Below are 25,183 nucleotides of genomic sequence, written 5' to 3' on the forward strand. Positions count from 1 at the left end.
ATCCAAATTGTTTCTGCATCTCGGTTTCAACAATTATTCGAAAAAGCTTTAAACCTAGTAGGGTGACGGCTCAACTGCGGCAACAAGTACACTGTACTGTCCACGAAACCAACAACTATTTTCTGTTTCGTTTGACTTTAAATCGGACCAAATGCCCTCCATAATCGTTTAAGATTTTCTGCATTACCCTTGATCTTTTAAAACATTGAAAAACGGTTAAAAAAATAATATGCGTATGTATTGTAATAAACATACCCGTTAACTACATATTATGGAACACTAAAAGTAGATTTACATTCACTTTACAAAAGTCTCCTCGTTTCAGTGATATGGACTATGTGAGGTGAATGTAAAGGCACATCAGAGTAGCTCTTATTAAAAAAAAAAAAAAAAAAAAAAAAAAAAAAAAAAAAAAAAAAAAAAAAAAAAAAAACTGTAAAAGCTCCCCCAGGCCGAGAAAAGCAAGATGATTCGATATTGAAGCGGCGAGAATCTTCAATAGCGACGCTAAATTTTAATCTCGGTCTAGGGTCTTCGCTCAAAACATAAAAGGTACGTACAAGAAGTCAAAAATAAATATGTACTATTCAAATTTAGATCTTAGAGAATACTGAGTGTTGCAGAAAAGTCGAAATTCAAAACGAACAAATCTTAAGCCTAGACATATCGCGTGTACAACATTATACCACTTTTGTACAGTGCGTCCATTTTATATCGACACACATTTTGTGACATACATTGTTCACACAATCGCATTAGAATGTCTTTCCCTCACGTATCATATGGTAATTCTAGATTTATCCTATCGCATTGAATATTCAAGCAAGCAGTCGGCACAACTTTACTTTTGCAACTGAGACACCGTGTATATTAATATTATATGCGATGTGACATCGCGCGCTCACTTTGGTATACTGTGTGATGAATTTAACTGAAATAAATTCAGCATCCACGTGGCATTTGATTTTCGCCAGGATTGCTTAAAAACGTCAACTTTTTGGCGCTGTTTCGTGTAGCGAGCCCCTTATTTGGGGCGATAATCACCCTTGGTACGTAAAAAGGGTTCAAGTGATACGTCACCTTAAAGTTTGTTCAACTTAAATTTTCTTCGCAGGACAAAATAACGTTAAAAAAAATGTTTTGTTTCTAGTTTAATTTAAAATTAAATTTTTTTAAATTTAATTTAAAATTTAAAAATTTTCTTACAAAATATGTAATATACGACAATAATCTGAGTATTCCATCGTTACGAAATTTCTGTAATCATGATTGGATGCGGGGTTGGAACACTAAATGAAGCTGTTCAATTACTTCCATAAAAGTATCCTGACTTACCGCACGTTGAACCACAAGCAGGATAGAAGGAGAAATGCAGATCACGGTCCGCGGCCACATGAGAAACACTCCGATGAATAAACCCCAAAAAAACGATGACGATTCAAAAACTAACTCATCTTTGGTATTTGATGAAAACCGATAACACCCACTAGGCATTCGCCCTTATAAAATGCAAATACATCGGGAAATAGTCGATGATAGGAACAAACGAATTGAATTTCGCGAAAGCAACGTGTTTATCAGACGAGTTTTATCATCGTTTAGGGCTACGCCAAGAAATCAACGGTGAACACCTCGAGTAATTGCTAATTTACAAGAAATGGTAATTTGTTTGTTTATAATTATGCCTGTTTTCTGGCATTGCATAGTCCCATAAGAACAAAAGTCACGTGTCTGTTGGAGATTATGAGTATATTCAGTGGAAATTGGGATTAACAAAACGAGAATGCACCAACCGACCGACTTTACTCACAAACGGCAGAAGTACTACTGCGGTACGAGCATCGTGAAAGATTACAAGAAATATCTGCCTGTTTATATGCACCTGAATCATCTTGGTGCGTACACAGTGTGAGTCAACCCAGGCCGAAATTATTATTGATCTATTACCATCTAGATTCGAGTTTTGCACGTGGATTTATAATTTAACAAATCCCAATAAAGACAGATCGAAGAGATCTTTAAAACGATGCATCACTCGAACCCCCTCTCCATTTGGGCATTTAAGGGTGACCGTCACCCTAAGGGTCGATATTTGTAGCGTGGAACGCTGCCGAGAAGTGTATGCGTTAAGTAAAATCGACGTGTTTAAGCAATTTCAGCTAAAATCGAATAGATACCGAACTTGTTCCGGTTAAAGTTATCACATGGTATAAGGTTTCGGGGAATTATTATTTATAACCGATTTCTTGAGACTTAATATCTGCGTTTCTATGTGTGACCAGACCTATATCAAAGTATGAAGACGTGCAGACGTTTATATATATATATCCACATATGAGGAAATAAAACGAGAACACTATACCTAAGCATATAAAAATTATCATAGTCTTGACTCTGAGAGTGTGCAGCGGCTTGTGCTGTTTAGAGGTACTGTTACACCACAGCGGTAATGGTTTTAAAAAATTACGTTCAACTCAAATAAAATGTATCCAACCTCCCGGACATTGTATTCTATCGGGAATTGTGAAGGAGTATGGGTATCTACTGAGCTTAATTATCAAAGAGGCGACTTAACTTTAGCAATAATTATACCTCAAAGTTCGACCCGAAGTACAGAGTATTTGAATTTTAATACTTCAATACAGAAAAGCAATATTACAGTTTACAAAAACTATATAATCTTTGGCACTAAATTGATATTAAAAATCGGAGTAGCGTTACTTTAACGTCCCCCACAACGTGCATATTGCCAGTCGTGACGACTCAAAATTATCCGCTTCCTGAGTGATGTTCGAATCAATATTGTTAACGAATATCGTTATGATACATTGCGATGTGTGATGAACGTTTAATTTTAACTCTTAGTTCACTATAAGGTATTATTTACTTTGTTAATAAATTAGGGACGGGGTCCCTTATTGTTCAATTAAGAGAGTGTTGATTTCTTATTCGGATCGCCGGAATTTACTACAGCACCTATTCAGTAGGTACCTATCAGGTGTCTAGGATCGCTGAAGCCGCTAGTTCCACGTTCCAGTTGGATCTCTGTAAGGCGACTTCGCAACCATTTCGGTCGTCCAGGCCTAACCTGAAGACAAAAGGAGTGAAGAACGATTCACGTTGTCGGTTAGATGTTAGTCTGATCCGGTCAACTATTATCTTTGTTTCAACAAGGTAGAAAACTACTGCGGGATCACAGGTAACAGTCGCCAATATGTGCAGAGTTCCAAGGGGTACACGACAACAACTCATAATACCGAGATGAACCGAGGCCCCTCGAATATACTCGAGGACTGACGATTTGCAGGGCAGATAAACTTGTACAGATCTTTTACATTTACAAACATATACAGATCGCGGCAAAATCAACAGAGATTCGTTGAGGCCTTTCTCGTTTCAAAGCTCGAACCGTGCCCGCAGTCGTCCCTTGACCCTATCACCCAAATCGGAACCTTCTGAGGAGGGCAGCTGAGGTCCGGAACTTACTCAAGCAGTAACGGTTAAATTGCAATTTAAAATTAAATGTAGGGGGAGTATTTACCGTCACGACGGGTAATACAAACTCCATCCTTTAAGAAACAAAATTCTGGGGGTGTTTTGTCGTGAAAAAGAGCTCGTCTCGGAAATATATATGGAAAAGAGAGTCTTTGACCTCCCCCCCCATGTGATCTGCAAATACTTACTTTACCAAGGTGTCGATCTTAGCTGTCTTAATGGCTAAAGCCACATCCCACCCGCATTGCTGCAGAACGTTTAGGCAGTCGTCAGTACTTATGTCTGGCACACACTCCTTCACCTGGCTTATTTTGTTGTTCCTATACTCTGGAGTCATCAAACGTTCGGCATCTGCACTCAGCTGCAATCGAAAATTCTCAAAATGATTTTCAAACCCTTAAAAAACTGGTTAGCAGCATAGAGTTAGTTAGAATCAGAAGCGCTTCGGAGTATTCTCAATTTGTTAAACGGGAGTCTCATTTTTGATAAGCCTCCACCGTTAAACAATCAGACTCGGCCTTTTTTTACATCATTTTGATCAAATTTAATGTCTTTTTATGGCATAGTATACCGGGTGTCAAATATATAACGGGCAGTCGTTAAAAAAATTCCTGACACACGGCATCTCGCCTACGTATTCATTACCTGCCCCTGCTGAATTTTTCGTTGAATCTGTTGCATGCTCAATGGCTGTCCCAAAAAATCCCCAGGCTTCATCGGAGCAGGTCTGTGCGGCCTCAACGTTTCGTCGGGCACTTGACTGTACAAATTCTCAGGGATTTCCTGATACAGACTATCTGCCACCTCGCTGTAATGACTTTGTGCGGCATAGTTGGAGTAAACCGGTTGCGAGGTCGCATAAATACTGGTATTTTCATTGGTCACCGAATTTGATAACGCGTAATTATCACTGCAGGGATAAACAACCTCTTCGGTTGGCCTCAAATTATTAGCAAGACCTAAATGACCGGTGGAACTTGTCATTGTGCCTAAGTTATAGAAGCAGTCCGAGTTGTTGTAAAGTGCTTGCGTGGTTTCATAGACTGCGTTGGGTGAATCATACAGATGGGAAATGTTAGATTGAGCTGCAAGAGGAAATAATTCAATTTTAATCAGCTGATAAATGAACTCGAGCTTACCCTGGTAATGATTAACGTTCGTCGCGTTGTCTCCGAACTCGCTACCATTGTGAAAACTCGAACTTGACTGATACACCGGGTCGTAACGTCTGTTGCTTCTAAACTGCCCAAACTCCGAGTTAATCACGTATATCTCATTCCGATCCGGCTTAGACGAATTCAAATTCGTATTCAAATATTTTTCCGATTTATAAGCCGTTTTCTCGTGCTCAACATTGACCACATTGTTTTGATTCGTTTGCTTAACGTTGCCATTTATGTTGTTACCTTCGAACCAAATTTTGTTCAAAACGGACTTCGTATCGGTCTTCTCGTTTAGATCGTCATTCGAGTAGTTGGTTTTTGCGTACAAATCGCTGGTTTTTGCGTACAAATTGCTCAGATTTGAATACGTCCCTGAAAATGTTTTCTTTTATGATTTCCAATAGTTTTTTACTTGTAGTATTAGTAAATAAACCGAAATACAGGGTGATTTGCGATGATGGCACATTAAACGTTCATAAAATCAAGAAAAAGACCAAAGTAGGTGTCATACGGTGTCGAATAGAAATAGTTTTATCTGTGCAGAAATAAACGAACGGCAACATAAAATTTTCAAATTAAACCGCCAGTACATTTCAGAGGTCTGAGTAATTTCTAAGTTTTAAGTTACAGAAAATGTAGTTATCAAGCACATTTGTGGATATTTTTGAATGTTAAACTAACATAAATGGTTAAAAAATGAGTCTTCTAAATAATGTCACCCAGTACTAAATCTGGAGAGTGAGGAGGGGAATGTAAGTGATTTTTAAGCTTTAAAATAGTAAAAGTAGCATTCTGGCTTGTTTACGCTGCAGCTGTTATAAGAGCACTGACCTTTTTCCGCCTTACTTCCGACATTACTCCCCCCATTACTTCTATTTTCCTTTCTGTCTCGCATCACCTCGCTAACATGTGGCTTTGACACTGTACTATATTTATCAATTCCTGCACCATTTCTGTCTGCAACTACTGTCGACATGACATTTACACCTTCAAACTGTCCACGGGGCGCATCTTTCGACAGCAGATATTTCTCCAGGTTCTCCAGGAACGCCTTTTCTGGGCTCTTTTTCGGGGACGTCTCTTCGAACTTCATCATGGCCAAATTGTTGGCAACTGCCGCTACTGCCTCAGCATTCACCCCCGTTGCCACATTTTTTTTGGGGGACTTCACTGTGGTAGATTTGGCAATATCCGACTTCAATATGTAATGGGTTCCTCTGTTTGATATATCGTTCAAGACATACTGCGGCTCCGTTTGAGGCACCGTCCTATTTGAACTATAAACCGCAGAATTTCGAACAAAATTAGTTTGGTGGTTCTGCACTGTATAGTTGTTGATTTTCTGCATGATTTCTCTTTGCAAATCAGGATTTTGGTTTGGTAGTGGGGTGGTTACTGAAGGAGTGGGCGAGATTTTTGCCGATAATGGGCGATTCGGAAATATTTTTGAAGTATCGAAAGGATCGTTGTGGTCTTCCTGGGCGAGATCGGTGACATTGTAGTACGATGGCGGACTTTGATAAGGTGGAGGGGCTACTTCGCTACTTGGAGGATAACTGCAGCTCATCGTTTTATCTAATGAATAGAACTTACAGGAAATATTACCAATTTGAATCCAAAAACTACCTTCGAAACAAATTTCCTGAGGCACATCAATGGGCTCGTCCAACAAGCTAACGCTTCGTGTATGGTCAACGGCAAAATTATCTTTTTTCCTTAAAACCACGTCAACCTCAGGTGGCGAAACATCTATCAAAACAGACTCTCTGCTAGTGTCCAACACCGGTTGCGGAGGTCGCTGCGGTTTTATTTTACAGATATTGTCCTGATTCTTCAACTTCCTATAGCTGAATTGTTTGTCGATTGAAACATGTTGCAATAGGGGCCCGTTCACTGCAAAAGTAACAAAAATACACAAAACAGTAATATCCAGCTATTAAGAGTGTTCTATGTAAAACATTGAAGCGATTCCGTCTCGGGATTTGCAAGTGCTACCTCGATCAGTGGCGTAACTTGCACCTGAAACTCAGATTTGACACAAAAAAGCACTCACAACTTTTCGACATGCCTTTCCTTCGGTCGCGAAGTTGCGGTGACGGTTTAGGCATACGCTGCATTCCCATTACATCCGGTGGGTCCATAGGGTTCTTCAAATACATTTCATCAATGGAGGAGGGACTGCCCCAACTATCTCCAAAGGGTGAACCGTGTCCGGTGTGAATAAAAGAATTATCCAAAGGTTTGCTGATATCATCGGGTTGTTTAGGCCTGAGGGGATCGACTATACATCTATAACAAATATTTTATAAAATGCTCCCTTAAAGAACACACTTCAACCTTGCAAATATGCCTATTTCGAAGGTTCCAAGGTTCTGACCTTTCCACCAATATAATTCAGCACTGCCGTCGATTATGGCAATCTGATCACCCTCCTGTATCTGCAATTTGTCCGGTTCATCTTGCCTAGCTATAAATCCGACAAGTAGCCTTTTAAATTCCTCAAAACTTTTAATAGTAGATACCTAAGGCTTTCATTACTGGCGTGGCATTTTTCCTGAAAAATTTCTTTAAAGCTTCAAACGTAGGTCGTTCATGTGGATTTTTCGCCCAACACTGCAAAAGTGTAGCATAAATAGTTGGTGGACAGGCATCTGGGTGCGCCAATCTTTCACCCTCTTTATCGATTTTCCTCAAAATTTCTGAACCTAAATTAATTGAACTTAGTGTCACCACGCTTCCCAAGTTCGAGAAGTACCTATAAGACCCATCCATGGGTCTTCTCCAAAAGTGAACATTTCCCAAACGGTAACACCAAACATCCAAGTATCAGAGGCGTGCGAAAATTGCCTGGATCGCAATGATTCTGGAGCGCACCAGGGAAATGGCACTTTTTTATGTTCAGTCATTACATAGCAGTCGTCTTCTTGCGGAAGAGCTCGCATGAGGCCAAAATCACCGATTTTTATCTTATTAAAATTTGAGAAAAAGGTAGTTTCCTTTGGAAAGTAACAAAGTTTGCTGGTACCTTATCAACAGCAGCCAACAAGACATTTCTGCATGCTAAATCTCGATGTAGAAACCTTTTATTCTCCAAATAAGCCATACCATTGGCTACTTGAGTGGCGTACTCACACAACATTGGCACTGGAGTGTGTTGACACTGTTTTCTTAAAAAGTCAAGGAGTGAGCCCAGTGGAGCTAATGCAGTGACCATCATCATAGGCTGGGAAAGGACTACCCCATACAGTCTGCGAAAATACGCGAGACACACGACGACGTAGGTATTTACAGACAATTGATAATGTGGCATTGCAAAAACGAACCTTATTAAATTTGGATGACTCAGGCAATGCATGGCTTGAACCTCCTTTATGAAGTCTTCAAATACTCCAGGCTGATTTAGTGCATCTGCTTTTAACACTTTTACAGCGACTGGAATTGATTGTCCTGAAGGATCAGTCCACTCTCCTGTAAAAATTGTTCTATTTCTAGAGCAACCATTGCTATTCAAGCTGTTACCTCTGCGAACAACCCCAAAACTGCCATCTCCCAATTTAATACTTAGTGTAATGTTATTTTCTTGAATCAGACAGGAAGTGAAATCGCTTACAATAATCTCATCATCAGCCTTTTTGGAGGTGTTAGTTTTAGAGCCTGATGCTGGGATGAGCTTGTTTATAAGATTCCTTTTTTTTTGTTGGGCCCTTTTCTTCTTTACAGCTTCTAAAAGTCGCCTCGCACCTGAAAATCCAATAAATCCCCTATAGAAATATCACAATTACAGCTCAAAGGTGTTTTTGAGCTCTCCAAAACTAGGAAATTTTAAAAAGACAGATACTTATCAGATCGGGAATGGAAAAAGCATCTTGACAAGGAAATGAGATGGAGTGGAGAGTGAAAATACATCATCTAAGCACCTAACAGATAAAAACCCACGAAGACTATAATTGCTGTCCAACACCACTACTTTTTTGATGTTTGGCTTGTCGCTTATTTTTTCACTTAACATTTTGGCACAGTAACAGTTCTGTGAATAACCAGATAAATTTCTTACCAGGCTTACTAAGTCCTATATTTTCCAAATCTTCTGGTTTCACATAGTCAAAGTGTTCCAGCCTTGTTACTTGCAAATCATCCCTAATTGGCACTAAAAACTGAGCAAGTTGGACATCGACCAACACTTCCTTAAGCCATTCAAAACCATCATCAGGCATGATTTCAATCTTCTATGTCCACAAGGATCATCAATCTATTCATGATAATAAAACAATTTTAAGATCATATAATGTTTTATTAATTCCTATGAAGTTTCCCTTTCGTTACTGCAATATCTGTAGACTAAAGCATGGGTTTAGAACACTTCAATTGCATCATAGGAAGTGAAAATACATTCTTATTTGGAGCGAGAACCAACTGTTCACAACAATACAATGTAATTTTGAACTTTTGCTTTTTCACAAAGTACAGCACTGGAAATAGATTTTCAGCATAGAACACCTAGCCCAATGTGGGTTTTAAGGTAGATACGAATAATTGATCAAATTTTCGCAGATTTATCTCTTGCAACGATTTCTGGCACGCCTTTTATATTATAAAACAGGAAATGCATTCAACACACCAGCATAACACATGTAAATATTGAAATTAATCGGTATGTATCGCTTAATATTATAAAAAACTACGAAGCTTAAAAGCTAACTTTATTGCGATTTAATTCGTAGTTAAAGGCAGTTTAAGATAAATACTAAATATGCAAATTACCTTGAATAACAAATAATAACAATAACAATTCAACAAATAATCATTAAAAATCAGACGGGAAAGGGAAATAATAGAACATGCCAAAACCCCAAAACATTTCTTTATGCAAAAATGTCATTGTCTATATGTCAACGTCAAAATGTGCTACGATTCAACATGGCTTCTGGGAATAAAGCAAAAACCGTTTAAAATGCCATAATAAACGAATTACTGAAAAAAAGAGCGGATTATTACATATATATGTATAAATATAAATAATTTCCCACTCTCTATTGGCAGTTCGCATATTACCAGGTTCGGCAATAAGGAACAAAGGATTTGTTTTTGTCATTCATAGATATAGACGTTGACAATGAGAGTTGACATTCGCGTTAGCTATAGTGCGCTTGCGCACTCGCCGTCTCTTTCACACCCACGACCAGATTCCCCATTTTCCTTAGTCGATCCTTGTCCGTCTTTCCACAAAAACTCATGTGCACCGAACCAAGAAAAAGAAACGCGAAACGCCATTTTGTCTTTGCTGTTGCTCCTTTCGGTATTGCCGCATTGTAGTTAAATTTTGTGGTGCGTGTCCATCGAATCGTTAAAAATGGTAGATAAAATTGATATGAGCCTTGACGATATCATCAAATCGAACAAACAAGGCCGCGGTCGCGGAGGTCGTAGAGGCGGAGGACGCGGTGCCCCTCAAGGTAGGGGCCAACGCCGCGGTGGCGGTAATTTCAGGAGAACCGGCGGCATTCAACGGGGCCGCGGTAGAGGAGGCGCCATCACGCGCTCCTACAGCCGGGTAATGCACATTTACTTTTTTGATTTTTCTCAAGAAGGGAAAACTAGGCTGCGTCTCGCCCCGAGGCAAGCTTGCTGACACCCACTTTTTCCGTTTAGGGAGACGTGAACAGTGCATGGAAACATGATCTCTTCGAGGGCTATGGCGCCCGTAAAATTGCGGCTGCAAGGGCCACTGTTCAGGCCACGATGGGGCCCACAAAACTCTTGGTTTCAAATTTAGATTTCGGTGTCTCTGATTCTGACATTCAAGAATTGTTCGCAGAGTTTGGGCCCCTGAAAAGTGCCGCAGTTCATTATGACAGATCGGGTAGATCTTTGGGTACAGCTGATGTAATTTTTGAAAGGAGAAATGATGCTATCAAAGCCATGAAACAATACAATGGCGTACCATTGGATGGACGCGCAATGAACATTCAGTTAACTACTAGTGAGATTCCTGCACCACCCAGACGAATTGCAGCAGCTGCAGGAGAAAGAAAGTTCAATCCTAGAAGTCCTAGAGGTGCCAAAGGAGGACAATCACGCCAGACTAGAAGCCCACAAAATAGTAAGTTTCAAGCCTCCTTAAGCTTATTGCAACACTATAGAGAGAAAGTAAATAGTGCAAGTTTGTCAAGGGTGATTCAGTCGCTACTCATTTAGGTCATAGCTATTTTTGCCCAACTGTCACAGTCACAGTAAAATAAAAATTTATTAGTTTGGAGTTACGGGATACAAGTGGAAAATCCAAATTTTTCAAGAGTTGTTCAGTTAGCACTCATTTCAATCAAAGTTGTGATAATAAACAGAATTAAATTAATATTGACTGTACAATAAACGCATTATTCATCTTTGTTCCAGGGCGTAGAGGAGGCGGTGGCATGGGAGGAAACAGGAGCTTGAACCGCAAAGTACCAACTGCAGAAGATCTTGATGCAGAACTAGATGCTTATAGGCTTTGCTAACCTGACCTGTATAACACAACTTTAAAAGTAATGTGAACAACATTTTAATGCTTTAGGACACATTAGATTATTTCATTTCTTTAAATGAAGCAATCTGAAGTGTCCCAAAATATTAAAGGGTTGTTCATTGAGACTGTTTCTTTAGTTTTTTTTTTACATAACATACAAGGATTTCCTATCATGTTTGTGTGAATCGTCTTGACATTTTTTGTATTCATATTTGGTTTTTTAAGTCTGTACCACCTTAAATTTTCGTAGGTCTCAATTGCAAAATCTAATTTGACAAAATGAAAAGTTAGGCCGAGAAATTTAAGTAACCTCTTTGTACATTGTAATATTAGAAATTAGAATAAACATATAAATTAGTTAGCATCTGATGGTTAGTTCCAGTTGATGCAAATAAAGCATAATTTTCAGTTGTGGTTGCGATTTTGTTCATTTTAGTTGTAGGCGGTATTTGATTTTGACGGAATCTCAGTGTGGCTATTTGTCGGCAGATTTAGACCCAATGAATGTACACATGGAAGATAGCAAAACGAAAAGTCAAGCCGGTAGTAGTTCTTTGCGATAAAATAGCGAACATTCCTTATATGAAAGACTTAAATAACAAAAAAACTCCATGAGATAGCGTGTTGTTGACAGTGGACTAAGTCACGAAACATAAATTGATGTGTAATCCACGCGTAATCTTCCACACAAAAATTAAATTATTGATTATCATAACAATGCGTGGTCTAGGTGCTGCCTCAATAGTGATTCGCCACTGGAATTTCTATCCAATTTTAATCTCTATATAGCTCTCCATCATATTCAAGTAACTTTTCGCCATGTACTTCATTTTAAGAAGTAAATCAAACGCTGAATAAGTGGCATACTAAACCAAAGAGGTCGTCAAATGAATAAAATGCTCTCGGGTTAGAGAAATCAAAGGTGACAATAGCATATGGTGCGCAATGGAAACGTGTAGGAAGATTGTCAAGGCTGGGAATTGACAATATCTGTAAGAGGTTATAGTGGCAGGCACCTACAGACAATAATAATGAAGAGTTCCTTACGTCACCGTTTTATCGCACAATTGAATGACAATATCACGATACAGCAAGAAAGTTCTCTCTTAATTACCGTGCGACTGTAGTACTGGGTCTTCTGGTTGATCTACAATTTAATTAGTCTAAAGACATAGGCGCGTGCGCACATTCCCGCAGATCAGACCGGCTATTTATCGTTTGCAGGGGCCCTTAGTAAAAGTTAAGGGAATCAAGTAAAACGTTAAACTTTCCTTGCAGTTAACCCACTATTTGCACTATTCCTAAGTATACATTTTGGTACGGAAAAATAAAACTCTGCTGATTAATACTTCACAGTAACTATTCATTATATTAAAAACGTAAAACAAGACTACCTCCTAAATTGAAACAAATCATAAATTACTTATATACATGTAATCTTCCTGAAAAGCTCCAAACATGGTTTCAGAACTGGAAATGTCCCATTATAATTTTCTCCACATCAAAATAATGAAGGAAACAATTCGGTTACGCTCGAATCCCAGCTATCTATATTATCAGACACGCTTGAGGGCGAATCTAGGGACTCGTAACCCAAGTCAGATCTTGGCGACAAGGTACCCTCGGATGTTAAAGGAATGGTTATACTGTTACCTTCATCATTTAATGCGTTATTACTAATGACAACATCTTCCTCTAAAATAACATCACTCGCACTATCGTCGTTCACTAAAAATGTTATGGCGTTGCAGTTCTCGTCGAATTTACCATAAACCATCTCGTCGAGCACAATTTTAGGCTGAGCAGGAAGACTGCTTTTTATAGGTAATCTACATTTTGAGACCGTTTTAGGACGGATAGTTTTAAGCTTTCGAAGTGCGCCAGTGCTTTGTGTAGTTTTACGGGGCGATTTGGCTTTGGGCTGTGTTTTTGCGTAGTTATGGTGAAGCAGTAGATACTCGGAAATGTCAAGTTCCACGGACTTTTCCTCTTTTAGCACTTGACTTCCACTGGATTCCAGGTGTTCTGGTGGCGACCCCACCACTTCTCCCGGAATATTTTCAAAACAAGAGGTTGGTTCCTGAAACGGAAAATAAAGAGATGTGAAACACTGGTCGAAAACAAACTTTAAGTGTATTAAATAAATACCTCCGTCTTTAAAAAAGTAAATTTTGCAATTTTTAACATTATCTTTGGGTTAAAATTGGTGCGTTTTGTAATTAGGGTCTGGCAAGGTTCCTTAACGGCAACATTACATTATCAGATATTACTGATCACAAATTAGCAATAGCTAAACAGATTTGCCTTGACACGATAGAATAAATCAATATTTGATGCATATTTAAATAAACTTACACAACTTATCAAAATAACCCCAGATGACAATATTTTCGATTACATGAACTACAGAGACGATTAAGACATCACAATAATCACCTATTCCCCAATATATAGAGCACTTATAAATGCAGATACATTCCGTCTTATCATGCAACAAATTACATTTTTTAAATTGAATAAGACCTGTGAAGCGGTAAATGTGTTTATGTGTGTTTGCATTCCCTAAATATTGTTGTACTTTAGTGTTGATTTATTTGGAAAGAAATGTGCATTGTTTCAAACATCACTGACGTATCTTCATTACCTCTCAAAATGGGATGAACTTATGATTAACTCAACATACTGGCCAAGATAGCTAAAATGAAATCTGAATGAGTCATCTATACCTAGTAAACGCTTTGAATATTCAAAAATATTATTGAAAAGGAGGTTTTAAGAGATACTTGGTAGAGTTCAATCACAGACAAATTACAACAATGGACATTAAGGGTATACAGTCAATTTTTATTCATGTTTTCACCACCACTGCTGATCAATGGAATTTGTCCTCCAGTTCATCCATTTATCAAACATTTAATGGTTCCGTTGCTGCAGAAAAATATTTGTGGAAAGAAAATCACTGCCTTTCGATTGAAGTTTCAAAAAAGACAATTTTTGTGCTTATTAACAACAAGTTATTCATATCTCCTCCATCAATCCAGACTAAACAATCTAAACTACCTACTTGATCAGCTGCCTTTTGAGCAGCACTCTCCAAATCTCGCGCGATATCTTCGAGGAGAGTTTGTGTAAGTTGTTCAAGGGCGTTGATGTCGACGTCCTCAGATTCCAGTTCGTCAAGCAGGTCTGGTAAAGAAGGCAGGCCAGCACTATCTTCAGGCTCAGGGCTGCATTGTGATCCTTCTGCAAAGCCGCTGCTGTGTACACGCTCGTTCCTTTCGGTAGAAGGAGAGATTCAGTTGATCCACTCTCGAGCATGCACACGACAGACCGGCTCTGACATTGGCACTTTGGAGCATTCTGAAAAAGTTTGGGCGAGTTTAGAATTTGGGTCAGTACAAATATATCATCAAAAAAATGACTGAATGTTACCTGTAGCTTTTGTTGTAAGTCTGCATTCTCTGCCTGTAACCGTTCATTTGCCTGTCTCAGTTTTTCACATTCCTGCAGAACGACCTCATTCTTGTTAAAGAGCTGTTGTAGGGCAGATTCCATCTGTTCCACCTTGGCTTTCTTGCGGTCACGAGATGTTTGCGCCGCTACTCGATTTTTCAATTTCCTGCACGTAATACGATCATCACAGACTGAACAGGATGCTTTTTTGGGTGGATGCCACTTACTTTCTTTGAATTTTTTCTTCCCAAGAGAGATGATCCAGACGCCTCTTTTTGGCTCTTGTAGGCCCCTGGACGTTTTCGTCCCCATCGTAACTGCTGTTGTCGTTCAATATGTTTAATATGGTGGGTACTGGGATGATTGTAGTAGTCGCCATTATATACGTTCCAGGTTTTTGTTATTATTATTGTTATTATTAGTCACTGTTAAAACCGTTTGGGTCCACTCACGGGGCCTTAATCACTAGTCACCACCGTTTTATTGGTGCTGCTGGAGCGATATTCCGCTTTCTGATGCAACTTCGTGCAGTGAATCGTAAATATGCTGACGCCAACATCTAACTTGCAGATCCCTCTGACGTACCTATCATGAGTCTTATCATCAATGGCGTGGTTCACGCTGATTGGTTGCTAAGTCCAAGACGTTAAGATATCAACCAATCAGCTTTAAACGTGCAAGCGGGTAATTTGAACCAGAGGGAATCGTATCGATTTGTGGAAATATTCAACATTGCTTCATAGATTATTTTGTTTCATATGATTTGCAACGGAAAGTGGGTCTTCACGTGAAATGAGCGTTAGTTGATATAGTTCCTATTTTATTAATCATAACAAGACACTGAAGCTCTTAGTGTAGCTGAAAATTGCAAAATTGCAAAATCGCACCAATCTCATATAAAACGAAATTTAATCACAGGCAATTGAACCTACCCTACATCCACATTAAAAGGAATATCAAATGGAAATCTATAGAGTCATCACTGACAGTCATACCGTCCATTAAAAAGAATATCACAAAGTCTAAGTACTGTAAGTCAAATCAGAAATATCTATAAACACCAATACCTGCAATCAATAAATATGAAAATAAATTATTCTTAAACATGGCAATGACATTAATCTTAACACATCATTTTAAATTATTGTACTGGAATGTGACTTAGTACTAGTTTTACTTGGGTAAATAACAAAGAAGCTCAACTGGATCCCCGAGAGAATGCAGCCCAAAAAATTAGGAATCTGAAAAAAATAGTTTTCTTTTCAGTTCAGGCAAGCAGTCAAGGATGAGATAGAGGCTTTCTATGAGAATTAGGAATATTATTGGTTCTAGAAGCATATTGTCCCCGCAGATACTCTGTTTGATGTGCTGCTCTCACAGTCACTTTCTGGGCTGCAATCCTATAGGAACATGTGACAATAATTTTATAGAATAAAATTTCTGGACCAATAAACAGAGTGAAATTTTCAATCCCCTATAGAACAGGGCACCAGGCAAACAGTGCAGGAGACAGTCAATGTCACATTATAAAGTAACACTTAAGCACCTAATTCTCTTTCTCATACACAAAGGATGGAACAGCAATTTATCACATCTTTTGGTTCAACCCAAACTAACCTGAACAAAAGTATCCTGCAAAAGAACGCCATAAATCATCCACTGTAAGCAGACAATAAAAGTGGAAACTATCATATGATATGGGAGGCTATCTGTATTTTTCACTTTAATCACATGTATGATAGTTGCAAATGGAGCAGCAAAAAATAATATGGTTACCATCATACACACTCGGCCCAAAAAACTGTGGGCCACTTGTACCTCATCAGTTTGGTGTATCTTCATTAGCACAAACACTAGAACTAAAAGAGAGAACAGGAACTGGCGTAACACATGAAGCTAAAAACAAACTAAAGTAGGCAATGATTATTTCAATTGCAGATGAAAATGGTACCTTCTTGAGACTGTAAAGAAAGAATACTACAACGTAAGAAATGAATAAAGATACACCAATAGTATTAACCAAAATAATTGAGGTGTCTTGGATTAGAAAACCATAACGAAGCCACAGTGAGGTGGAAAGGCAGCCACTGACAAAGGGGAAAGAGGACGCTTCACCAGTACTTTTATTTTTAACTATTTTTTGGCATGTTACTCTGGAAATTTTAAATAAATAACGCATTTCTCAGGTTAATATCCTGTTAAGACTGCAGTTCTTACGTTCCAGACAGGAACTGGAGTACAGAACAGATGGAAGCTGTTGTAGCCAAAACGTTCTTTAAATTATCTTCATTCATTATAATTGCACCTATGCGATTTATACGTTTATGTTAAATATTTCATTTGATAAACTTAAATTGAATAAATTCAATTTCTTTTCGATATTGGAAATTTGTTTATTTTTTCAGTAAAATGTTGAAAATCAGATACTGCCAATGTCATATTACATCGGATTGTGACGCTGTCACTTATCATTCAACGCACAATTTATATGTCGACACCAAAACTGAGATGTGACAACGGAGCAAGCGGTTCTCACGCCGCCATTTTAATTTAATATCACAAACGGAAAAATAATTAAAAAAATGTTCTCTTCGACATAAGTTTTTTTATTAAAATTTTAAATTGTCACAAATTACAATTAGTCGCTTAATGTACTTAATACAAAAATTCGTATTTAAGATTAGCGTTACTAACTAAGATTATTCTTAAAAGAAACTTAAGTATCGCAACTCTGGCTGACATCATCGCACCATTGTCAATTTTATTTTCTTATCGCTCTCATTCCCATCAAAATAAAATTAATGGAGACATCAACAAACTTGACATATTTGTCAAGTGCAACCTTTTTGGCGTTTTCATTTAAATTTTTGGTTGTTTGTTGTGAATTTGGAGGTGTTTTAATGTTAAGAATCTTTATATCCTCTTCATAAAAATGGGCGAAAACATCCAACCGCCACGCATCGAAAAATCCTTAGGCCGGCTTACCACGAAATTCGTAAGCCTCCTCCAGAAGTCCAAAGGCGGAGTATTAGATCTGAAAGTGGTAAGGCATTCTCAGAATTTCAAGGCAAAAAAGTCTTTTGCCTGTTTTTTAAGGCAGCAGATTTGTTGGAAGTGAGACAGAAAAGAAGAATTTATGATATTACTAATGTACTAGAGGGCATTGGGCTTATAGAAAAGAAAAGCAAGAATAGCATCCAGTGGAAGTATGTTTTTTTTACAGTTGTAGAGGCTATTTCCAACTTCTTATCAATGTTACAGACCTTATGCCCCTTCAAAAGATTATAATGAGCATTATCCTGCTGGGAATTACAATTCTGAGTTTTCAGCCAAAATAGCAAGTCTCAAACGAGAGCTCTCCAAATTGGATGAGTATGAGCATGAGCTTGATCTCCACAAATTGTGGATTGAGCAGAGCATTAAGAATACAACTGAAGATCTAGAGGCTAGCAAGCACCTTTATGTCACCAGTCATGATTTTACGAGCTGTTGCAATGTTGAAAACACAGTTTGTATTTTAAATACACCAATCAATGAGACCAGTATTAAATTTGCTGTAAGACCTACATTAGTTAGTTGTTTTGCTGGGGAAAATGAGCATGTTTTAGCAAGCACATGAGTCATCATTTAGTTTGAATGTGAAAAGTACAGGAAGGCCAATAAATGCTCATTTACTTTTGGAGAAGAGCTTCAGTGAAAAGGAGGTATGGTCCAAAAAGCGACCAAAAGAGGTAGGAACATAAGCAGATGATTCGATAAGAGTATTAAAATTTACGTTTCAGCATGAAAAAAACAAACTGGAATCTCCTGAGAAGAAGAAATGTAAATTAATGGATGATCCAGATTTTGTAACTGCAGAAATACTTTTCGGTAGAAACAAGGAAGTGAAGGATCCATATGGTTTTGACAGTGAAATTATTCATGGTGAGTTGGACGCCTCAATTCCTTTTCAAATTAAAGTGATTTACTTTTCAGGATGTAACCCATTTCTGACTTTAAGTCCCGTGCCTCTAGTTCAAGAATATGCATTTGGACTACTGGAAAACGAAGGGGCATGTGATTTATTTGATATCAGTAGGGATTAAGCCTTAGCTGTGTTAACTTTTATTTTTATTGGAATGGAATGCATCTCTTTATTTTTTTTACTAGGGATTATTGCTTGTTTTAGCAGATAAAACTGTGATCAGGATATGTATTTGTTTTTGTTTACTTATTTACACTTAAGTTTATGATTCCTATTTAACTGACATTGATGGAAAAAGTATTAGAACGTTTTTGTTATAAATGAGAAGGGCATTTTTATTATGTGGTATTCACGTGCCGTCCTAATAAATTCATTGACGTATCTGGAATTCGCGTATAGTTACGTTCCACGGGAAAATGTTTCGTATTTTAATCATAAGTTTAATAGCAAATATCTCGTTTCGATCTAGCTAGACGACGGCGACGGCGATTATCGCAGTCCAAAAGAAGTAATCAGGCAGGTTGATTACACTGTTGTCAATTCTAATTTCGCGTTAAGTTTACTGAAGATGGCCGGTATTTGCGCCCAGTTGAGAGGTTGATTGTTTAACAAAACTTCACTTCAACCGTCATTTCTTCGTCTTGTTTGCAAAGTGCAAATGGCAGTCAAGCATTAAAGCAACATTCTTGTAGAAATTAAAGAGATTTTCTATTTCTGCAAATTGGTGTTTGCTCTAGAAAGTGTTGGTTTATCTGAAAACAGATCACTGTTTGGTGCTATGATTAAAATGGAGAAGCTTCCTAAATTAGTGGACGTTTATCAGCCGACAAGCAAATTGGAGTCACGGCAACTACCCTTGGAGGTGGATGAGAATCTAACGGTAAAATAACCATGTTTACTCCCTTAAAAGTTGGTGTGGCCCAGTAAATGCAAGTTGGTATCGTGCACCTTCGATCAAGTTGTGACTGCAGATGTTCTACACAAGATGTTTGACCTACAAATTTGTTGACTAGAAATTTTTTACAAGCAAGCATCCAGTGGACCACTTCTCTGTGAAATTTTGTGTTAAATTGCTTATTTATTTCTTGCAAATATAGCTGCATGATTTTATCCTTTCTAGTTGATTATGGACATCAAAAACTCCAACATAATTTGCGATAGCCAAAGTTTAAATAGTAAAGAACTCAATGAATTTGCTTCCAAGTTGAGTGTATTGTCACCTGATGAGTTCCAGGCCTCTTTACAGATTAACAAAAATGAGCTTACAGAGGTTCTCAACCAGACAGTCCCATGTGTTGGTTGTCGCCGAAGGTCTGCATGAAGTCCCATTCGAGTCCAAATACTAATCTTGATTCTTTTGAATTAGTGTTGAGCGTCTTTACTATCAACTGGTGACTTCTGGGCATCCAACCCTAGACCCGATCATTGTGGAAAGCAATGGAACAATCACTTTAAAGAAGGAGAAACAGGCTTATAATGTACTGGCAAATATATTTCATGACCATGCGTAAGTGTAAGTTCTATATTGCTCTCGTCGCATTATACAATTTTTAATTTCAGGCAAAGGCTTGAAATACTGATTGACACACAACCAAAAAGAAACAAGAAAAGTGTGCGTTGTTTGCTGCACTCTTTGGACTCGCAAAGGACGAGACCGTTAGCGCCAGTGTGGCGCGACGTTTGGGATTGCATGAGGACTGAGTGTAGGAAGGACATTTGCATTATTGAGGCTTCAAGTTTGCATACAACATTAGAGAATTACTTGAGGAAGCATCGATTTTGTGGGGAGTGTCGTACAAAGGTTCTGAGAGGTTAGGAGAATGTGGAGATTGAGATTTCAATAATTTAAAATTGTTATTTTAGAAACGGTCTAATTTTTTGAAGTTTTATTTATTTATTTATTTATTTGTTCCACTAAATTGAATAGTGATTTCAGCATTATTGTTATTGCCACACTTATAGTATTCATACAAAAGTGTTCCAACTAATTTCAAGGTCGTAAAGTAACACTTTAACCCTCTAGGTATTAAAAGTGTCACTTTACAACCTGTGTTGTATCATCAGTCACTCGTTTCGATACATTTTTTTTTGTCAATCAGAATAATACGCATAAATCTGTTCCAACCGGACAACATGTGTTTACTTGGCAAAACCGCAAATTTACTACTTTTTCGACTCATGAATCAAATAATTGTTTTATCAAGATTCAAGAGGTGCCAAGGTGACTTTTTTCAACCCTGGAGAAGCGTTCCTAATTAATAATTAGATATAAAGTAACAATATATAACTAGGTAGTTGGTATTTAACACCTATGTACTTAAAAATATATCCTTTTCCTTAGCTTACACTCTGCTCGTAGAGGAACCTGAGCCGACCAAAGAAAAAGGCTATGTTTCGTCCCTTTATTCAGGAATTAGAAGGTGCCTCCAAGACAAGCACATTCACCTTAGTCCTAAAACTGAATACATAACAAAGCTAATTAATCGGGCTGAACCAGAACTGCTAGGAAGGTAAATCAGTATTAAATTATTTCTTTTGTACATTGAACGTAAAATCTAAGAATTGTTTCAAATAAATATTTCTTCAAGTAAATCACTATTTAAGTCGTAGGGAAAGACATGCCAAAACGTTGGAAATCGCACAAGAGGAAGTGCTTACCTGTCTAGGGATTTGTATGTATGAACGCTTGCACAGGGTTTATATGAAAGTCAGGTATATAATTTTCTACGGAATCCTTCTTTGTTTCATTAATTATATGAATTTTAGGGAGGAAGAGCGAACTTGTCAGCTATTCGCGGCGGTTGCCGTGCATACATTAAATAGAAGTTTTGAGACTGAAGTTGAAAAGGTCAGAGGCGTATCGCAGTTGGAATTGTTGTATGAGGAGTTTGCAAGGTAATAGTTTTTTTTTTGTGAATTTTTGTGAATAATTTAAAGTTTCTTCAGGGAAGAGCAGGCCAAACAAAAGCATAAAGAGGCAAAAAAGATTAGACGTAAGCGCAGGAAGGGGAAGCTGGCCTACTGCGAAGAGAAGGAGAATTGTTGCGGGAGAAGTTCTAATATGGAAAGGGGCGATATGGAAAAAGTAAAAACCGTTCTGCTAAGGGAGAAAAGGGGAGACTATGCTAGACAACAATTCATAATATAGTCCAGTATAGTTCAGAACTAAATTTCAAATATGTATATAGATATATGAAGTAGTAAAAAAGTTATAGGGTGTGAAACACGAAATTAATGTGAAAAACAGGTATTGTTTAAACATAATTATAACATTTTTAAGGAATGCTCATGCTCACCCACATTAAGCAAAGAGCGAGAGGAATGTGGATGTAGTAGCGAAGAGTTAGACGATTACGAAGATTGCTCCAATTCCAAGATAAATAACCCTACGAGCAAAGTTGACAATTTAAGGTTTTAAGTTACAAATTTGGTGAGGACAAAGCTCCCTAAGTCATTTTTTTAGGTGTAGAAACGAGGTATGGATAGAAGAGTGTAAATGCGATAAAGAGGAGAAAGACTTGAATAGGAACGGGGTAATTAACCGAAAGGACGCTGTGTGCAAATGTGATACTGGTGTCGATTATTCGCACAGGTACATTTCATCTTCTTAATCTCAAGGAGAAATTCGTATTTATAGTAAAATTTTCAGCAAAAAAGAGTCTGGTTCGTCGTCTGATCATTCTCACGACTGCGGATATTCTTCAGAAAACAACAACGGCTGTTGCGAGACTGGTATTGTTATATTCTTCATTGATTCAAAGTCAATAGATCAGAGTCCTGTTAACACTATTCAGAGGATAATTTCCATAACTATCCCTCTAGTTAGTTATGAGGACTTTAATATATTGGCAGCTAAGGTCATTTTGCAACCCGCCTTTCAATTTTCAGGATCACTGGTGTCCAGTTTGTCGAGCTCACCGGATGGGTCAGAACTAGCGTGTTCAGATACCTGTTGCCAATCTTCAGATTTTGGAAGCCAGTGTCGACTTACTTGCGGAGGAGGACTGAGTTTACTGGAAATGTTAGAGGTACCTGTTAATTTAAGTTTTTTTTTGCAGTGTAAAACAAACGTTACAAATAGGTTCATAGCGAAGACGATGAGCAGTGTTATATAACACCAGAAGAAGTTCGGGAATTCAAGAGCAAAAGTCGACAGGTGTACGAAAAACGGCGGGAATTGAGGGAGACGCTACAGAAGCGGTTCGCGCAGTTCTGCCATAACGGAAGTTTTACCGTTCCACGTTTGTTGGTGCAAACCAAATACGCCTCCAACTAAAAACAAATTCATATAGAACATAGATAGAATCATATAGGATGCGTTCATCTACCCTCTCAAATACTTTCGGGACTGTCTAGTTAAGCTCAAGGGTTCTTTGCAAGTCTATTTCCAGTTCTTGCCTACACAATCTGCATATGCAAAATGAGATATTTAATATTTAAATCGTGTTGCGTTCGTTTGGTTTAACCCGGGAAATTCTGATACAGTCATATGCGTGTCTTGAGGATACGGCAATCGAATTGCAAAACATTGACGATTCTAACTCTCAGTCTTGTTGTTGATGCAATTCTTGGGTTATACCAAGTCAAAACAACAGTCGTTTGATATTTTGTTTTACAGGATATATACATTAATTTCATTTAAAAAATTAATTTTGCCAACATAGGCTTTAAACAATGTTGTTGCCGTTGAAGTTTTTCATCACAAATGGATACGTGGGATTGCATTCGAAAGGCTGCCCCATGTAGAAAATGTGTATTTGTTGCATTCCATAGTGGGTTTTTAATGTTAAAACTACTTTTGTATTTAACCGGAAGCGATTTTGTATACCTACCTACATGTCAATGGTTCGGTTCTATTGTAAAACATAAATACATATTATATGATTATTAAAAGAAGCTGTGTTTTTCCTTTTCATCTTGTAGTGAAAGCATCAATTATTTGTGTCAAAAACAAAGCTGAAATTTACAGATAAAAATAAACAATACACAGTAAATGATATATGTTTGCTATTTTAAACAAAGCATGTGAACTCCTCCCTGCACTATCTGACAAACTCCCCAAAACATAAACTTGTATTAGTCCCTCCAAATCCGAACGCGTTTTTCAAGGCTATTCTCCTCTTAGCATTCCAAGGTTGGCTCTTAAGAGGCACAAAGTTGATTTCCAAATCTTCACTGTCCTCCAAATTAATAGTTGGAGGTAATACACCCTCCTCAATAGCCTTAACTGCAAAAACTGCTTCCAAGTTTCCAGCACCTCCTAGAAGGTGCCCGTGGGCTCCTTTTGTCGAAGAAACGGCCACTGTGTCCACTTTGTTATCAAACAACTTCCTAATAGCTCTTATTTCTATGGCATCACCCATGGGAGTTGAAGTGGCATGAGCATTCACATAAGTTATGCTAGATGGGTCTAATTTTGCACATTTCACTGCTCGGTCCATTGCTAAGAAAGCACCTGTGCCATCTGGACTTGGAGCTGTTAAATGAGATGCATCTCCTGATAAGCCATATCCCAGAACTTCAGCATATATTTTACCATTGCGATTTAAGGCGTGCTCAAGTTCCTCCAGTATTAAAATGGCACTACCTTCCCCCATTACAAAGCCATCTCTTTTTTTATCAAAGGGTCTTGAAGCTTTATGTGGTTGGTCATTGAAGCTTGTGCTTAAAGCTCTCAATCTGGAAAATGCTGCTATTGAGAGGGGAGATATGCAGGCTTCAGTGCCACCACAAACCATTATATCTGCACAACCATCTTTAATGAATCTATAAGAATCACCGATGGCATGTGCCCCTGTGGCACATGCAGTTGAAACCGAATGATTTGGGCCTCTAAATCCGTACTTAATACTAATTTGACCACCAGCTAAGTTGGGCAAGATTCGGGGCACGAAAAAGGGGCTGACGTGGTGATAGCCTCTCTTCAAAGCCTCATAAGTGGAACATACATCATCCAAATCTACCATGCCCATGCCCACTGCAACCCCAGTATTCAGTTTAGCCTCATCTGTTAGATTAAGCAACTGGGCATCAGTAAGGGCTTCATGGGCTGCAATGAGAGCATAACCAGTGGCTGGGGCCATGGACTTTAGTTGGCTTTTAGTGAAGTGATCAGAGAGTTGGAAGTTATGGCCCTTTCCTTTTACGAAAGCTGCAACTCTGCAAGGCAGGGAAGAGTAGTCCGGAGAATCCAATTTTGTGATTCCACACTGGCCTGCGACAATGTTTTTCCAGGCCTCTTTCAGGGTGGCGCCCACGGGGCACAGCACACCCATTCCGGTAACTACTACTCGTTTTTGCATTTATGGCGAGTTAGATAAACGTACAAATGGTAATCAACAAGTTCAAATTAAAAATACAAAATGCAACTTAATCTAATAGAAGGTCTTTTCGGAAACATTCCAATCCAACGTAGATCATCCTTATCGAAAAGGTTTTTCATAAATAAATAAATAAATAAACAGCAGATATTCAGGAATTTTTACGTCAGCAGCATGTTGTTACGTCACGCATAGAAAAGTTGGGTTATGATTTCAGTAATGAATTACTTTCGAGCATTTTTAATGTGTGATTAATGAACGTAGAAGTGCAAGCTGCGGCTTG

General features: G+C 38.2%; 7 protein-coding genes across 10 annotated transcripts; 3 read left to right on the forward strand and 4 right to left on the reverse strand.

Moving 5' to 3' along the window:
• Nucleotides 1-216: 216 nt before the first annotated feature.
• Ack (activated Cdc42 kinase) lies at nt 217-9,555 on the reverse strand. Of its 2 annotated transcripts, none has more exons than XM_066301222.1 (15): nt 9,420-9,555; nt 8,713-8,907; nt 8,178-8,399; nt 7,982-8,126; nt 7,684-7,906; nt 7,414-7,624; nt 7,181-7,363; nt 6,996-7,125; nt 6,712-6,947; nt 6,285-6,551; nt 5,490-6,233; nt 4,635-5,030; nt 4,141-4,580; nt 3,684-3,856; nt 217-3,088 (listed from the first exon to the last, which is right to left on the reverse strand). In XM_066301222.1, exons 2-15 carry the CDS (start codon nt 8,870-8,872, stop codon nt 2,995-2,997), a joined length of 3,624 nt encoding a protein of 1,207 aa, XP_066157319.1. In that variant the 5' UTR covers nt 8,873-8,907; nt 9,420-9,555; the 3' UTR covers nt 217-2,994. The 2 variants fall into 2 exon arrangements, with proteins under 2 accessions (XP_066157319.1, XP_066157318.1); XM_066301221.1 differs by having other exon boundaries at nt 6,282-6,551.
• Nucleotides 9,556-9,847: 292 nt separating this feature from the next.
• Nucleotides 9,848-11,577, forward strand: Ref1 (RNA and export factor binding protein 1). Its single transcript, XM_066301223.1, has 3 exons — nt 9,848-10,209; nt 10,308-10,758; nt 11,052-11,577. The coding sequence occupies exons 1-3, from the start codon at nt 10,009-10,011 to the stop codon at nt 11,153-11,155; spliced, it is 756 nt and encodes a 251-aa protein (XP_066157320.1). The 5' UTR covers nt 9,848-10,008; the 3' UTR covers nt 11,156-11,577.
• A 928-nt stretch (nt 11,578-12,505) lies between these two features.
• Nucleotides 12,506-15,679, reverse strand: Xbp1 (X box binding protein 1). Its single transcript, XM_066301067.1, has 5 exons — nt 15,549-15,679; nt 14,844-15,474; nt 14,596-14,782; nt 14,228-14,523; nt 12,506-13,243 (listed from the first exon to the last, which is right to left on the reverse strand). The coding sequence occupies exons 2-5, from the start codon at nt 14,993-14,995 to the stop codon at nt 13,156-13,158; spliced, it is 723 nt and encodes a 240-aa protein (XP_066157164.1). The 5' UTR covers nt 14,996-15,474; nt 15,549-15,679; the 3' UTR covers nt 12,506-13,155.
• Nucleotides 15,010-17,054, reverse strand: slv (saliva). Its single transcript, XM_066301068.1, has 4 exons — nt 16,834-17,054; nt 16,568-16,769; nt 16,234-16,512; nt 15,010-15,857 (listed from the first exon to the last, which is right to left on the reverse strand). The coding sequence occupies exons 1-4, from the start codon at nt 16,908-16,910 to the stop codon at nt 15,753-15,755; spliced, it is 663 nt and encodes a 220-aa protein (XP_066157165.1). The 5' UTR covers nt 16,911-17,054; the 3' UTR covers nt 15,010-15,752.
• Nucleotides 17,055-17,425: 371 nt separating this feature from the next.
• On the forward strand, nt 17,426-18,907 carry LOC136349596 (transcription factor E2F5-like). The gene is made up of 6 exons (XM_066301271.1): nt 17,426-17,659; nt 17,713-17,822; nt 17,878-18,172; nt 18,225-18,347; nt 18,399-18,540; nt 18,592-18,907. Exons 1-6 carry the CDS (start codon nt 17,549-17,551, stop codon nt 18,699-18,701), a joined length of 891 nt encoding a protein of 296 aa, XP_066157368.1. The 5' UTR covers nt 17,426-17,548; the 3' UTR covers nt 18,702-18,907.
• Nucleotides 18,908-19,214: 307 nt separating this feature from the next.
• Nucleotides 19,215-23,476, forward strand: LOC136349593 (gametogenetin-binding protein 2-like). Of its 2 annotated transcripts, none has more exons than XM_066301267.1 (13): nt 19,215-19,460; nt 19,701-19,891; nt 19,947-20,087; nt 20,141-20,391; nt 20,922-21,090; nt 21,185-21,292; nt 21,347-21,475; nt 21,527-21,665; nt 21,861-21,991; nt 22,044-22,172; nt 22,230-22,312; nt 22,469-22,608; nt 22,662-23,476. In XM_066301267.1, exons 1-13 carry the CDS (start codon nt 19,359-19,361, stop codon nt 22,854-22,856), a joined length of 1,908 nt encoding a protein of 635 aa, XP_066157364.1. In that variant the 5' UTR covers nt 19,215-19,358; the 3' UTR covers nt 22,857-23,476. The 2 variants fall into 2 exon arrangements, with proteins under 2 accessions (XP_066157364.1, XP_066157365.1); XM_066301268.1 differs by having other exon boundaries at nt 21,191-21,292.
• Nucleotides 23,414-25,173, reverse strand: LOC136349594 (3-oxoacyl-[acyl-carrier-protein] synthase, mitochondrial). Of its 2 annotated transcripts, XM_066301270.1 has the most exons (2): nt 24,117-25,173; nt 23,414-24,056 (listed from the first exon to the last, which is right to left on the reverse strand). In XM_066301270.1, exons 1-2 carry the CDS (start codon nt 24,880-24,882, stop codon nt 23,623-23,625), a joined length of 1,200 nt encoding a protein of 399 aa, XP_066157367.1. In that variant the 5' UTR covers nt 24,883-25,173; the 3' UTR covers nt 23,414-23,622. The 2 variants fall into 2 exon arrangements, with proteins under 2 accessions (XP_066157367.1, XP_066157366.1); XM_066301269.1 differs by having other exon boundaries at nt 23,414-25,173.
• Nucleotides 25,174-25,183: the final 10 nt, after the last annotated feature.

This window comes from Euwallacea fornicatus, chromosome 38 (genome assembly GCF_040115645.1).
Source record: "Euwallacea fornicatus isolate EFF26 chromosome 38, ASM4011564v1, whole genome shotgun sequence".
NCBI classification, from domain to species: domain Eukaryota; kingdom Metazoa; phylum Arthropoda; class Insecta; order Coleoptera; family Curculionidae; genus Euwallacea; species Euwallacea fornicatus.

Coding starts and splice junctions, on each gene's coding strand:
- Ack (XM_066301221.1), bottom strand. CDS start 8,872: ATGCCTGATGATGGTTTTGAATGGCTTAAGGAAGTGTTGGTCGATGTC. Junction 4,581..4,634: donor GAACGTTAATCATTACCAGG/GTAAGCTCGAGT, acceptor TTCCTCTTGCAG/CTCAATCTAACATTTCCCAT. Junction 3,089..3,683: donor AAGATCGACACCTTGGTAAA/GTAAGTATTTGC, acceptor TTTTGTCTTCAG/GTTAGGCCTGGACGACCGAA.
- Ref1 (XM_066301223.1), top strand. CDS start 10,009: ATGGTAGATAAAATTGATATGAGCCTTGACGATATCATCAAATCGAAC. Junction 10,210..10,307: donor TCACGCGCTCCTACAGCCGG/GTAATGCACATT, acceptor TTTTCCGTTTAG/GGAGACGTGAACAGTGCATG. Junction 10,759..11,051: donor GACTAGAAGCCCACAAAATA/GTAAGTTTCAAG, acceptor TCTTTGTTCCAG/GGCGTAGAGGAGGCGGTGGC.
- Xbp1 (XM_066301067.1), bottom strand. CDS start 14,995: ATGGCGACTACTACAATCATCCCAGTACCCACCATATTAAACATATTG. Junction 14,783..14,843: donor GAAGAAAAAATTCAAAGAAA/GTAAGTGGCATC, acceptor TATTACGTGCAG/GAAATTGAAAAATCGAGTAG. Junction 13,244..14,227: donor CTCAAAAGGCAGCTGATCAA/GTAGGTAGTTTA, acceptor TTTCCGTTTCAG/GAACCAACCTCTTGTTTTGA.
- slv (XM_066301068.1), bottom strand. CDS start 16,910: ATGAATGAAGATAATTTAAAGAACGTTTTGGCTACAACAGCTTCCATC. Junction 16,770..16,833: donor CTCCAGTTCCTGTCTGGAAC/GTAAGAACTGCA, acceptor TAAAATTTCCAG/AGTAACATGCCAAAAAATAG. Junction 15,858..16,233: donor TGCAGGATACTTTTGTTCAG/GTTAGTTTGGGT, acceptor TATTTTTTTCAG/ATTCCTAATTTTTTGGGCTG.
- LOC136349596 (XM_066301271.1), top strand. CDS start 17,549: ATGGGCGAAAACATCCAACCGCCACGCATCGAAAAATCCTTAGGCCGG. Junction 17,823..17,877: donor AAGAATAGCATCCAGTGGAA/GTATGTTTTTTT, acceptor TCAATGTTACAG/ACCTTATGCCCCTTCAAAAG. Junction 18,173..18,224: donor AGACCAGTATTAAATTTGCT/GTAAGACCTACA, acceptor AGCATGTTTTAG/CAAGCACATGAGTCATCATT.
- LOC136349593 (XM_066301267.1), top strand. CDS start 19,359: ATGATTAAAATGGAGAAGCTTCCTAAATTAGTGGACGTTTATCAGCCG. Junction 22,173..22,229: donor GGTGTCGATTATTCGCACAG/GTACATTTCATC, acceptor TAAAATTTTCAG/CAAAAAAGAGTCTGGTTCGT. Junction 22,313..22,468: donor CAACGGCTGTTGCGAGACTG/GTATTGTTATAT, acceptor TTCAATTTTCAG/GATCACTGGTGTCCAGTTTG.
- LOC136349594 (XM_066301269.1), bottom strand. CDS start 24,882: ATGCAAAAACGAGTAGTAGTTACCGGAATGGGTGTGCTGTGCCCCGTG.